General features: G+C 39.2%; 1 protein-coding gene across 1 annotated transcript in view; it reads right to left on the minus strand.

The window, feature by feature from the left end:
• Xpr1 (xenotropic and polytropic retrovirus receptor 1) overlaps nt 1–13,929 on the minus strand; it is a 139,317-nt gene that overhangs the window by 29,913 nt on the left and 95,475 nt on the right. Inside the window, 4 exon segments of the mRNA NM_001105992.1 lie at nt 191–362; nt 4,008–4,187; nt 4,490–4,680; nt 12,402–12,483. Of these exon segments, the coding sequence (NP_001099462.1) occupies nt 191–362; nt 4,008–4,187; nt 4,490–4,680; nt 12,402–12,483 (625 nt within the window).

The following is a 13,929-nucleotide window of genomic DNA, read 5'->3' on the forward strand; positions in this document are numbered from 1 at the left end:
ACACAACTTAAAAGCCAAATAAATGATTTCAGATAAGGAGATTGCTAACAAAGTGCCAAGCACATTTAATTACATGTGTAATGCTATTGGATGAGTTTTCATCATGACCTTAACTGTCGTAGTTATCATTCCCAATAGTTCTTGGTTTATGCTGGCAATTCAGTAGTGTGAATACAAAATCATACCCTACCTTGCGGATCATTTGGCAACAGGCCCTTACTCTCATCCCATTTAAGCTCAAAACTGTAAAAGCAGATCATATATTCCAGGTCCATGAGAATCACTGACAGGCTGTTCAGCTGATCGGCCAGCCAGAAATCAGCAAAGCCTACCTTATGGAAGGGAGCAGTAAATACTCGAAACTGAGAAAAAGAAAGAAAAAAAAATGAGAAAACATAGAAACAGTTCTCTAGTTCAAGGCTGACCATTCAGAGTGACTGCTGATAAAAAGGAAACCAATAAATCACACACATACACAAAGCCCATACAACGAGGGTGGGTTAAGTAGTAAAGTAGGAAAGAGTTGAATGCAAAATTGGAAGGGAAACAGTGGGTGAGTGTATGGCTGTTGGTGGGGAAAGCAGAAAGCAAGAGGAGGGAGAACACACTAGCCATAGTGGTTCATTTCTGAAGGCCTTCACTTAGGAGGCTGCGGCAGCAATGCAACAAGTTTGAGGCTAGCCTGAGCTACGGAGTAAGACCCTATCAAGAAAAAATACGAAGCACAAGAGGCAACCTGGTGTTAGGCTACAAAGCATTTGGTGGACAGGGGAACACTCGGCAGACTACAAAGCTCTTCTTTGCCTATAAAAGACAGGAAGGCCAGACAGTGGTGGCTCATGCCTTTAATCCCAACACAGGGAGGCAGAGGCAAGTTGGTGGCCAGCCTGTCTACAATGTGAGTTCTAGGACAGCCAGGGCTGCACAAAAAAACCCTGTCTCAAAAAATCAGGGAGGGAAAAACAGGCAGGGAACATGATTACATCATCTGAGGCCTGTCACATTCTCTAACCTAAATGACACTCTTAGAGCGCTGGGTTTCAAGCCCAGGATCTTATGCATATGAGGCATGCACTGTACCACTTGACTGCACCCCCAGACTATATAATATTGATTTCACTAATGTAATGGTAATGACTGTGTTCGCCTTGTAATTTCCACAAAAATCACCTCTGACCACTATTCTGAAAATAATGATAAATCTATTAAGCAACTAACTTATGCAATATATTCTCTTAGAGTTTATAGAATGGTATAGCTCAATTCTTATAACAATTCTCTTAAGGTTGAGACAGACCTCACTATGTAGCCCAGGCTGTCCTCTAACTTGAAATTCTCCTGCCTTTACTCACTAAGTGTCAGGATCATAGTGTGTACTAGCATGCTTAACTTTCTCATAGCAATTCCAAAGCTAGTCCTTTGTTATTCCCATTAACACAAACTCACCTTGACTTGTTCTCTATAAACCTGTTATAATTACAAAAAAAAAAAATTCCTGGCATTGCAGAGCAGAACCAGACACTGGTGCAATCATCAGGAATAAACTCAAGTTGTGCAGGGGACCCGGATGAGTCTGCATGGAGGAGTATGGATAGAGATAGCTTTTACCTTTATCCTCTTAGACTCCCTTGACTTTATCATACAGAAGAAAATGCATAGATAATAATGCATTCCTCTGACACAGTAGTAATTCTGAAAATGAGTTTAAATTCCTAGCTCTCTGGATGTATAGCTGTATTCATTTAGTAGACACATTCAACCTGGGAATCTATGGCAGCCCTCCCCTCAGATGTGGCTGGTTCTTTCTCTTTATTCTATAAGCATTTCTCTTCAGAGGGATACATGACTATATAGTATGAATCAATCCTGAATGTGATCTATAACAGATACTGTTTGAAGCTAGCTATGGAAACAACAATAACAAGTTTTGAGATACTGGTCTCTGGAGCTGATATATTTTGATTCCATGATCCTCTGGAACTGGAATTACAGGTGAGTGCCTGTGCTCTTAACCACTGAGCCCTCTCCAGGTCCCTTAAGTTCATGTCCATGCACACACAATTTTACTAAAAAAAAATTGGTAAAACCTGATCTGTGCCCAGGTGGTCGTGGCACATGCCTTTAGAGGCAGAGGCAGCAGATCTAGGTGAGTTCAAGACTAGCCTGTTCTGTAGATCGAGCTCCAGGACAACCAGGGCCACACTGAGATACCCTGCCTTGAAAAATAACAACAAAACAAAACAAATTGATCACTAAATGATATAACTAAGGACTATATTTTAAAACTTTAGCTTACTAGAAGAATGAGGTAATGTTACTATTAGAAAGTCTGGGGCTTTGCGCTTTCTAATTGGATTCCTAGTTGGGGCAAATACAGAGATAGGAAAGAGGACAAAAGACTTACTGAGTATAAATAGACTGCACTAGATTTGACATACTAACATTGCAGAAAGTTAGTACTTAAAGTTCTTAAGTTTTTTTTTTTTTTTTTTTTGGAAGGGAAGGTAGCATAAGTCAATTTCAAAGATTCCCATATAACTATGAATATAAGTAGTGAGCAATCTTTTTTTTTTAAAGATTTATTTATTTATTATATATAAATACACTGTAGCTGTCTTCAGACACACCAGAAGAGGGCATAGGATTTCTTTACAGATGTTGTGAGCCACCATGTGATTGCTGGGAATTGAACTCATGACCTCTGGAAGAGCAGTCGGGTGCTCTTAACCGCTGAGCCGTCTCTCCAGCCCATGAGCAATCTTTATTATTAAGACTAAGTGTTTTTCAGTAAAAATAAAGGTAAAAAACAATGGAAATAAGATTTTTATTTTAGGACAAATCTTTACAAAACATTTTCAAAAAATAAAACTATGGTGAAAACATTCTGTTAATTCTCTGACATACATTTTAGGGACTAATTTTATCAATCAAGTTTGAATAAATAGGTCAACTGATTTTAAATGACCTATACCCAATAACACTTGTGTTCTAGTAACGATATTACAAAAGCAACAAGTCACTGCTTCAAGGAAGACGTTTACTAGTGTGTTAATCCTTTTTATACATCACTCCAGCCTATTCAACCAATCAGTCTAAATTTATCATCACACAGTGCAGTCCCAGATACATATCCACTCAACAGGGATCATTCTACTCATCAGAGAAAGTAGCCATGCATGAAATCATGGCTTCCTACTTAAACAAAGGACTCACCGGGGAACTGCACACAAAGTACACATCTCCACCATCCTGCTATTGCAACATCATCACAGCAAGCTTTCTGAATCTTCCAAAAACCTCATTTAGAAATAAGTTTATAGGAAAGCTAGAGAGGTGGCTCAGTAGTTATGTACTGCTGCTCTTGTGGAGGAGGGGCTCAGTTCCCAGCACCCATGCTTGGTTCACAACTGTCTACAACTCAAGCTTCAGGGATCAGATACACTCATTTGGCTTTCATGAATACCAACCACACACGTGGTACACATGCATATATGTATATGTAGGCACCCACATATATGAATTAGGCAAAAATAAACACTTCATAGGGACTTATAGTTTATAGGTAATCTAAGAGGATACTGAGGTAAATGCAGTATAAAGTGACCTTAGACTTCTGATCCTTCTACCTTCAAATCCTAAGTAAGGGATTACACAATGACACTCTGACTGGCTCTTTTCTTTAGAAAGAAAAAAAAGTTCTATATATTACCACACTGGTTAATTAATTATAATATGTACAATCAATTCACTATCTGGCTACTTTATACTTCATTTTAGTAGGGAAAAAATGTAAAGCACTTTTCCAGGGCTACCATGTTATAAACGTTATATACCAAGGTTATCTGGTATCCAACAAAAGCACTTACTCCTGAAGCTGGACACTACTCACTTGTCCCAGTGTGAATCCTGCCTCTGAGGCTGTGCAATCCAACAGTCCCGTGAGGCATTTGAGGAAGTCAATGCTAATGTACTATTCTAAAAATGTTGTGCATGCCTTCTAGACTTACCAGAAGTTTAAGCAGCCAAAATCTGGATTTATAGTAGAAAGTTTTGGTGGGGTTGATAAGAAAGAAGACCATAAACCCATAAAGGGCAAGAGGATACACATATATAGGGATGATACTAATTGGAGCAAAGAAGCATGCCAGAAGGCTCAGGCACCATAATATCCCCAGGAATCCAGCAATCTGTAAAGCAGAGGGAACACAAAAGAGAGAAAGTTACTTCTTATCATTACACAGAATAGTCTTTAATAAACAAAGATAAGAAAAACGATTAACAATTCAATAATCCTCAAGTGGGAGATGGACTTGAGCACCCATCAGGTTATTCATAAACACCTCAGTAGTCAGCCACTCAGAGTGGAGTACATCCATGAGACTCTCAGTGAGTCAGCCGCTCAGTTAGAGTGGAGTACACTCAGGAGACTCCCAGTGAGTTGGTCATTCATTTAGTGAGGACATGTTCACAAGACTCTGTGCTTTATTACCTCAAAGAGATGCTGATGAGACAAATTGTTTCTTGGATTAAGTTCAAAGATGAGGACATGATTTACTCCAGCTTGTCTCCAACCATATGTGTTGATGCCCAGTAGAAAAAGGAATTCAATCAGAAGAAAGCCACCCCGATAGATTCTTATCAAGGGCCATACAGTTCTATCTGTTTCAAGTTTAAATACAGCTGAAAGAAAATGTATTGGTTAGTTATCTACAATGTTCCCTTTAATTATCTTTTCTCGTCATTCTCTAAGATACAGACCCAGCACAGAATGTTTCTACAAAGGCAATCTGTATCTAGATTATCTTAAGAGTCAATAAATATGCTCTAGGTATATTTCTTGTGCCTCTTTACGCTGCAGAGTGCCATTAGAATAATTTCCCTCAAACTTTTTTAATCATGTTATTCCATTGTTCTATATGTTTTTTTAATTTTGATTTATTTTCTAAATTATAGGACAGCAGGGCTAAGTGGCATTGAACAGTAAGACCAGCCTTTGTTTTTGTTTGAGACATGCAGTCATGGCTATGCTGGAGCATGCTATGTAGACCAGGCTGGCTTCAAACACAGGGATCCTCTTGCTTATGCCTCCTGACTGCTGGCATTAAATATGTGCCATGCCTAGTATAAGACTAGTTTTGTCAATGGGAGCTTCTTGTATGATACAACCTCTTCAACATTGCATTCTCTGTCATCACACTACATTAACTTCTACTGCACAGATCTGTTGTAAAATTCAAAGATACAAAACAAAAAGACAATGTGGGAATCTAAATGTCACAAAATAATAGTTGACATCTATGGAATGTTTACTACGCTAAGGGTTTAGTTTTGTTCTCGGTGCTTTTACATGTAATAGTTTGAATCATTATAATAGTCTATGTTTACTGAGGAAACCGGAGCACAGATAGGTTGAGTAATTTCCTCTGGATTATTGACCTAAATGTAGCCTTTGGTTGGCCTGGCCTTGAACTTGAAGGAACCCATCTGCCTCTGCCTCCACACCTGGCTGCAACCTTTATCACTGTGCATGAAGCTGGTGCTCTTCAGTACTATGTTGCTCGTATGCCCATTCGATCCACTCGGGACACTACTGATCTATAGCTTCCTGCAATTCTGATGTTCAAACGCCTCAGCTCTGGAGCCCGAGCTCTTAAAGACATCTACTCTCCAAGGCACTTTTCCCAAAGCTGCCCTACACTACTCCCAGTGACAGGCCCAATGCATCTTATCTTTTTAAAAGTGAGCTTTCCCCCAGCACCTACTATGCTCTTTCATTCCATCTCAACCAAATTATACTTACTTAATTTAAATAACCATTTATTGTTTATAAAAATATTTAGTAACTTAAAAATAACAGGTCAGAGAAAGTGTTGCTTTGAAATCAAATATATAAATCAGATATCAAATCCTAGTAGGATAAATTATTTAATTTAGAATTTCTAGCTCTCAGTTTCCTCTTGGTCAATGAAAAGATCATCTGTTCTCATACTGGTCTAGAAGAAAAATGCTTAAAATGATTAGATATTAGGAAAATGCAAATTAAAAAACTAAGACAATACCTCACATCCACTTGGATGGACTTAACAGGACCCTCATACATTACTGGTAGAAATGGAAAGTGGTATAACCTCTGTAAAAAACAATAAGATGCTTTCCTATAAAGTTAAACATGCCCCAAGCCTGCACACCTACCTGAGTTCCATTTCTGGCCCCAATAGGAGGGAAACAACTCACTCACCTACGTCACCCGTACAGTATTTTCTGATCACTACATGTGAGCCATAGCAAGCACATGCCCATGGCTCCTAATATAATAATATAAACAAAGAAAAAATTAAGTTTAGAAGACCCAAAGTATCTATGAATGGACGAATGGATAAACAAACTGTGGTATGTGGAATGTAGCACGGAATGATGCCACAATGTGAATGCATGTTGAGAACACGCTAAGTGAAAAGGCCACAAGACTTCAGTCACATGGACTATCTACAGGAGGTATATCCATAAAGACAGAAAAGGACAGTAGTTGTCAACAGCTGGAGCAATAGGCTTCCTTCTAGGACGATAAAAGGTAGACTGTGCAACAATATTGACTTCTTATTGTAAAATAGTTAATTCTGAGGTCAGAGAAACAGCTTAAGCAAGCATGACAAAGTGAGTTTGCACCATATAAAAGCAGGCTTGGTCATAGCTGCTTATAACTTAGTGCTGTATCATGGAGTCAGGCAGGCCCGGAAAGTTCATTAACCAGCAGCCTAGCAAAACCACCAGCCTCAAGTTCAGTGAGCAACCTGGCCTAAGGGAATAAAGCAGGGATAGGAAAGACACCTGTTATCCTCTTTCGGCCTTTCTACATGTACACATGCTGGGTATACCTGTATACAGGCATCTGACACACACACACACACACACACACACACACACACACACACACACACACAAAGAACGAGTGTTCATCTTTTATACACTTCATTTCACTAAAAGAAATAATTTCAGAGGGGAAAGTAATAAAATCTTGAAGTTGACATTGCAATTCCACCTTAAGTTTAACTGTTTTAACTGTTTACCACTCACAGATTTGCTCTAACATTCCAAAATTTCTAATTCTGTCTAGTCAACTTGACATAACCTAGAGTGACCAGGGAAGAGGTACCCATATTGAGAATGTGCTTGCGACTATGTCTCTGGGAGACTGTCTTGACTGATGGCTGATGTGAGAGGGCCCCCAAAAAACTTCAAGTAATTATGGAATAAGCTGAGTTAATATAATCTCTATTTAAGAGTAAGCAGCCACCTCTGTGAATAATGCATCCATATAACAAAAGCTGCAAACTGTTCCATCTAGACTCTCGCGTACTTTAAACTCTTAGTGAGAGGACACACATTCATTGGCAGCTCCTGGGCTAAGTGGTGCTATGTGCTGCTTGCTGTGTATAATTTTATTAATTTTCACAGTAAAAACATACATTTTTTTTTACAGGAGAAAAATGAAGAAACAGAGTTAAATCAAGTGCCCCGTCTAAGGACACAGAAATTTAATCTCAGTAATCTGGTTCCAGAGCCTTCTGGACTTGTATGTAAGTTATACACAAATCACCACATGTCTGTTAACTCACAACAGAAAGCAACGCCCCAAACAGGAGTCTATTCTAAACCTTTTCATCATAGTCTTCGCTGCACTGAGTCAAGTTGCTGGACATGTTTTCTTTTGCCGTTCTGGGTCCTGAATCACTGTTGAAACTCATCACAAAACAGTGCCTGCGCTTTGGGGACATTAACATAGTACAGTTACTAATGTTCTCAAGTGCTTACTTGTAGATCTATGCGCTCATCTCTATTCCTAGAGACAGATCATAGGTTACTGCACACAAACATAGGTTACACCTCCGTTTTGGTAAATAGTGCCTAGCAGCTCTCTGAAGTGCTGTGCCTACCTTTCACTTCCAGCATTACCCCCGAGATGTGCCACTATACAGGGCAATACAACTCCTGTACACACTCCACAATCAATGGCTATGTGAGAGGCTTCTTCTTTTTTTTTTTTTTTTTCTTTTCTATTTTCTTTTTTTTGGAGCTGGGGACCGAACCCAGGGCCTTGCGCTTGCTAGGCAATTGCTCTACCACTGAGCTAAATCCCCAACCCCATTTGAGAGGCTTCTAAGATGCTACTGTTGTAGGGAACACGGCACAAAATTATTTCTTTGTATTGTAGCCTCTTAGATTGTAAACTACATTTATAAAAAATAAATTAAAATGATTGTAACATTTTACATATACTACCAATTATTCTCAAAAAGGATTTCAACAATCAATAGTCCTACCATTAATTTACAAGTGCTTATTTTATACCCTTATATCTACTGCAAATGTTAAGTAGTAAGTGGAATCTGGCATACTCTGATTATTTCAAATTGAGCAAAGGTTAATAGAAGAAAAACTAAAAACCAAAAATCTATATAGAAAAATTTTTATTTTCGTGAAACTAAAACTCTGGGATATGAGATTTTTTTCTGGCAAATTATTGAACACTAGGCCATGTCCCCTTGAGAGACCACAGCAATTATGCACATAATTTTTATGTGAATGCTCAAAGAAAAGAATCGTGCTTGTACATGCATTACTGCTGCTGCGTCTCCCTCTGACTCTCAGCACTGCTCTCTTCTCAGTACCCGAGGGGAGATAAATAAAGACAGACAGCTGGCCTTATCTGTTTACCCTCCCCCTCACCAATACACAGAGAAATCAAACAAAAAAGGGTTCTGAGGTTAGAGTGCAATGCACAATGCTAGATATATAAATTGCATGCATTAAAAACAAACTCACGGGGCTGGGGATTTAGCTCAGTGGTAGAGCCCTTACCTAGGAAGCGCAAGGCCCTGGGTTCGGTCCCCAGCTCTGAAAAAAAGAACCAAAAAAAAAAAAAAAAAACAAAAACAAAAACAAACTCACAGTAATACAGTCTATGTTTACTAAAAACTCAGCTTGTCCTAAGTTAAAAAATAAAAAACAAACAAAACCCCCCTTTCCCTTTAATTCACATGAAAAGAAAGACATCTGCTTCTTCCCTGACTTACTTAAGCTCTTAAGGATTGACTTCTCCTGGTTTTTCAGTACTGGGGACTGAACTCAGGAGTCCGTTTGAGACAGGCAAGCATTCTGCTACTGAGCTACACAACTCCGTCCTTCCTCTGCACCCCCACATACTTTTTTTTGTCTGAAGACTCATGGGGATCAAGGGCAGTTACTAGACACATAAAGGTGACTTGTGGGTTAACTGGGGAGATGGCACAGTAAGCAAAGAGCTTACGGTGCAAGTGTGAGGATCTGAGTTTGAATGCAAGGAATCCACATAAAAAGCAAGATTTTATAACACGAAGCTATAATCCCTGTGCTCCAGCACTGGATGGCAGGGGAGAGAGGAGAATCTTAGGTGCTGGTAGGCCAGCTTGTCTGGCACTGCAGAGGTAAACAATAGAGAAACCTGCCTCAAAACAAGACGGAACAACGCCTGCCTGGTCCTCTGCTCCTCTGCCTGTGCAGGGGCACGAGACTGCTCACATTTACATTTATGCAAAACACAAACACAAAGGTTTTAAGTTACTTATAGATGAACAAATAAAGATAAATTCTCAAGTAATCCTATAAATTTAAAGTACTGAGTTCATTGAATAAATGAGGAAACTGTTTTAGAAAAGACCAGTTGTCCATACGACCATAACAACAACCCACCAATGGTGGGGCTGGAACTGAAACTCAGGCAGAGTTATGCTCTTCCCACGGCAGCTTAGACAAACTAGGTGGTCGTGTGTACTGTAGATGTTTCATGTATTCTAAACACGTAAACTATAATTACCCTATATCCACAGAAACAGGTTACAAAATTATCATAAATTTCAGCAATATTAAATTGTATGCTATGGGTGCATAATACTTTTTAGCAACTAGTGGGAAGGAGAACCTCGAAGTTTTGGTTGTAATGGCTGAGCTGTCTTTCTAGCTAGAGAACTCTAATAATACAATGAAAACATACAGTCAATAGGAAAGTTCATGTAAAAGCCCTTGCAACTAGGGTTATAACTTTATGATATAAAACAGGCAATGCTGAGGAGAACGCATCCAAGAAATAATAAAGTTCTGTACATCACTTAATTTCAACTGGTTTCTCTTCGATCCATTCAGACTTCCCCAAATATTGTTAAACTCCTATTATGCTCCATGTAGTATTCTAGTGCTTAGAGACAACAGCCCAGGCATAGCGGTGTTTGGGACCAAGTCCAACTATTGCTTACACATTAGTAGCAAGTAGAGGCAGGAGTATGCACTGTCATGTCACAAGCATCTGAAGAAAGCTAATGTGGGTCAAAGGGATAGAAAAATGAGAGGAGACCATTTCAGTATAGTGTGGTCACAGAAGGCCTCACTGAAAAGACAGCATTAAACAGAGATCTAAATGAAGGGAAAGAATAAGGCAAAGAGACACCCTGGGAAAGAGCTCCCTAAGCAACAGATGTGTTCAAAGACTAGTGAATACAACTGAGTGAACATGGGAGAAAGACAGGATAGGAAGTAACCAACTAAGGTGCAACATCCTTAACATCCTGTTTACTATGGTGGGGGAGGGGCTGAAGAAAGGAGAACAGAAGAAAACCACCTTTCACAGACTTGTGGTTAGAAGAAGCTCACAGTGGATGCACACTGTTGTACAGTAAACAAGAAACGACTCTTGAGACAAAGACAGTACTAATGGATGGAGTGAAAAGTGATAAAATTCAAACAATATGAAGACACAGTAACAAGATTTCTTGTATGTGTAAGTGATGAAATACGAAGGATGTTGTTTGGAATCTAAGTGTTGGCCAAAGGTCATGTGTCATGTGTGCTGTCCCCAGCTAGTAGTGTTACTAGTAGTAACAGTGAACAGCTGACTCTCAAACACTGTGACCACAGTGATGTGCCTTGCTACAGGCCCGAAGTGTTCAAGTGATCAAGGACTAAAATCTTTACAACCATGAGCCAAAATAAGCCTTTCTGTTTTTTTTTTAACTTGATGATTTCAGCTAACACTGGGGTAAAGAGGGACTTAAAAGTTTGGGCTTTATCTTGGTGACTTAAAAAAAAAAAATCAAGGGTCCCTTTGTCTTACTTAATACCTGTTAGATAGTCAAACAGCCAATTAGATCTTTTTCAGAGGAGAGAGAATATATACCTGCAAGTCATTAGCATATAGATAGCATTTGTAGCCATAAGCTTTAATAATTTGCCTAGATAGAAAATTAACATAGAAAGTAGAAATATGAGAACTGAATATGTTGGAGTTATCCAACATTTCAATGCCACATAGAACACTATGACTTGGGAAAGAAACTGGCAAAGAAATACTGAAGAAATTTAATTAGAAAAACAGGTGGGGCATTTGAAGGGTTTCCAGGTGTGATAACTCAAAATGCTACTGAAAGGCTGCTCACGCTCTTAAGAGGCTTCTAAGGCTGCCTGTGGCTAGGCACTGTGCTAGTTCTTAAGCTGGGACTAGTTGCTCTTACAGAAGAATCCGTTTGTAACTTCTTTGGGTATGGGTTGTTTTATTTTTTGAGATAGGACCTCATTTATCCCAGGGTGGCCTCAAACACACTCACACACTATGTAGTTGAGGAAATTCTTGAACTCCTGATCTTTGTGCCTCCCCTTCCTAAATGCTGGGATTATAGATTTGTGCTACTACACCTGGATTTGTGCAGTGCTGGAGACTGAACACAAGACGTCATATATGCTAGGCAAGCATTATGACCTAAGCTCCAACCCTAGCCCTAGTTTTGGACTTTACTGATTTGAAAGCCTCATAGCTAAGCCTCTAGAGACCGCGTGCAGGACAGTTATTAGCAGATTCTGGGGGACGTGAGGGTCTCTAATAAGCAGAATAAATAAGGGTTAGTGTATGAACTCTGTAACATATTTATTTCCATTTATGACCAAGAAAACATAATTACACTTTTTACATAGTGTGTGTTTGTGTGTATGTGTGCATATATCATGTCATATACAAACATGTCAGAGGATAATTTGTGGGAGTCAGCTTTCTTCTTCTAACATGTAGGGGTCAAAACTCATGGAAGTCAGGCTTGGCAGCAAGCATCTTTAACCAGTGAGTCACCTTCCTGGCCCCGGGTTAAGTTCTTAATAGCTGAACTCTAAATCTCTTGAGGTTAAAAAAGACTAGAAAATGATAGGAAATAAGAAGTCGATGGTCTACAAAATTATATCCCAAAGGAAAAACAAACAAATGTCTAAAACCACCCCACAAAACTTCTTACAGTACTTTACGTAGCCATGCTTGACTCTTTACAGAAGGGCAGAATGTGGCATAAATATAATAAGAACAAATGAATGAAAAGGTTAAGAATTACCTGCAAACACAAGAGTAATATTCAGCACAATGAATATTCCAAAAAACAGGCCGACTCTAAAAGTAGTCCATGCTGGTGCAGGCTGTGAACAGAAAACAGAAATCTGAGTAAATGACAAGAGAGCAAGCACATGCAATGTGTGCCACAGTAGAGTAACTTAGTAGCATAAACCTCGAAGTTGTATAAAGACAGTATATTGTATTAGCCTAGCCTTTATAACTCTGAAGCAGAAGATCACTTCCACACCACCATTCTATGCCAACTACAACAGGGGTACTATTGAGTTCTTTTACAGAGATCTGAGTCATGGGTTGGGGAGATGTCCATCTAGTTAAGCACTTGCTGTGTCGGCATGAGGACATGAGTTGGATACCCAATACCCATATAAAAAGTCAGGCAGATCCCACATAAAAGGCTGGGCACAGTGCATACTTGTGCCATGTAGACAAATGCAGACAGATCTCTGGACCTCCCTGAACAGTGGACCTAGACAAAACACTGGGCTCTGGGTTCACTAGGAGACTGTCTCCAAACCAAGCTGGAAAAGGACTAAGGAACACACTCAGTCTCCACCTCTGGTCAAAACACATGCACCCGCATGCACGCACGCACACACAGGAGCGAGAGAGAGAGAGAGAGAGAGAGAGAGAGAGAGAGAGAGAGAGAGAGAGAGAGAGAGAGAAAGGGGAGGGAGGGAAGAAGGAAAAGAGACAGAGAGATGGGGAGAGAGAAACAGGTGTCATGAAATAAGATGGTAATCTTAGGCTTCAGATTAATACAATGAAGTAGGTTTTCTCTAAATGATTTAGAATGCATTTAAATTTTATAAAAATAAAATGCATTTATTTCTACATTTTGAAGGTCAGAATTACTCAATTTGAGTTTACTCTTTTGTAATATGAATAATGAAAAGACAAGAACACAAACTATACTGAGAAAACTTAAATAAAAAATGTAAAGACTTATTTATTGTTTTATTTACATGTATATGTGTCTGTCTGAGTTTATGTACACCATGGGTGTTCAGGTACCCACAGAGGCTAGAGAGACTGGAGTTAAGGTGGTTTTGCCTTTCCTATGTAGGTTCTGGAAGCCAAAATAGGGTCCCTTGCAAGAGCAGCAAGCATGCCTGACCTTGGAGCCATCTCTCCAGCCCGTCAAATGACAACTTTTAAACTGTGCTAGAGTTCTTAAGAGATGGGCACATAAAAACCTCTAGTGCAAGGAACAATTATATTCTTTTTTGTCATAATTTGATTTTAAATCTATAACTGACCTTAAAATTACCTTTTTTCTAAAGCAAACAGAAATTTCTTTTAAGAGATGGAGGACAGAGATATAAACATGAATTTTTTAGTGTTAAGGATAAGTGAGTAAACTTAATTAGACCTTTAAAACACACACATATGTACACACAGACACACACACACACACAGACAGACACACACTCACAGACACACACACACAAACACAGACACACACACAGACATACACACACAGACACACACACACAAACAGACACACACAC

This window comes from Rattus norvegicus, chromosome 13 (assembly GCF_021556685.1).
Source record: "Rattus norvegicus strain SHRSP/BbbUtx chromosome 13, alternate assembly SHRSP_T2T, whole genome shotgun sequence".
NCBI lineage: Eukaryota > Metazoa > Chordata > Mammalia > Rodentia > Muridae > Rattus > Rattus norvegicus.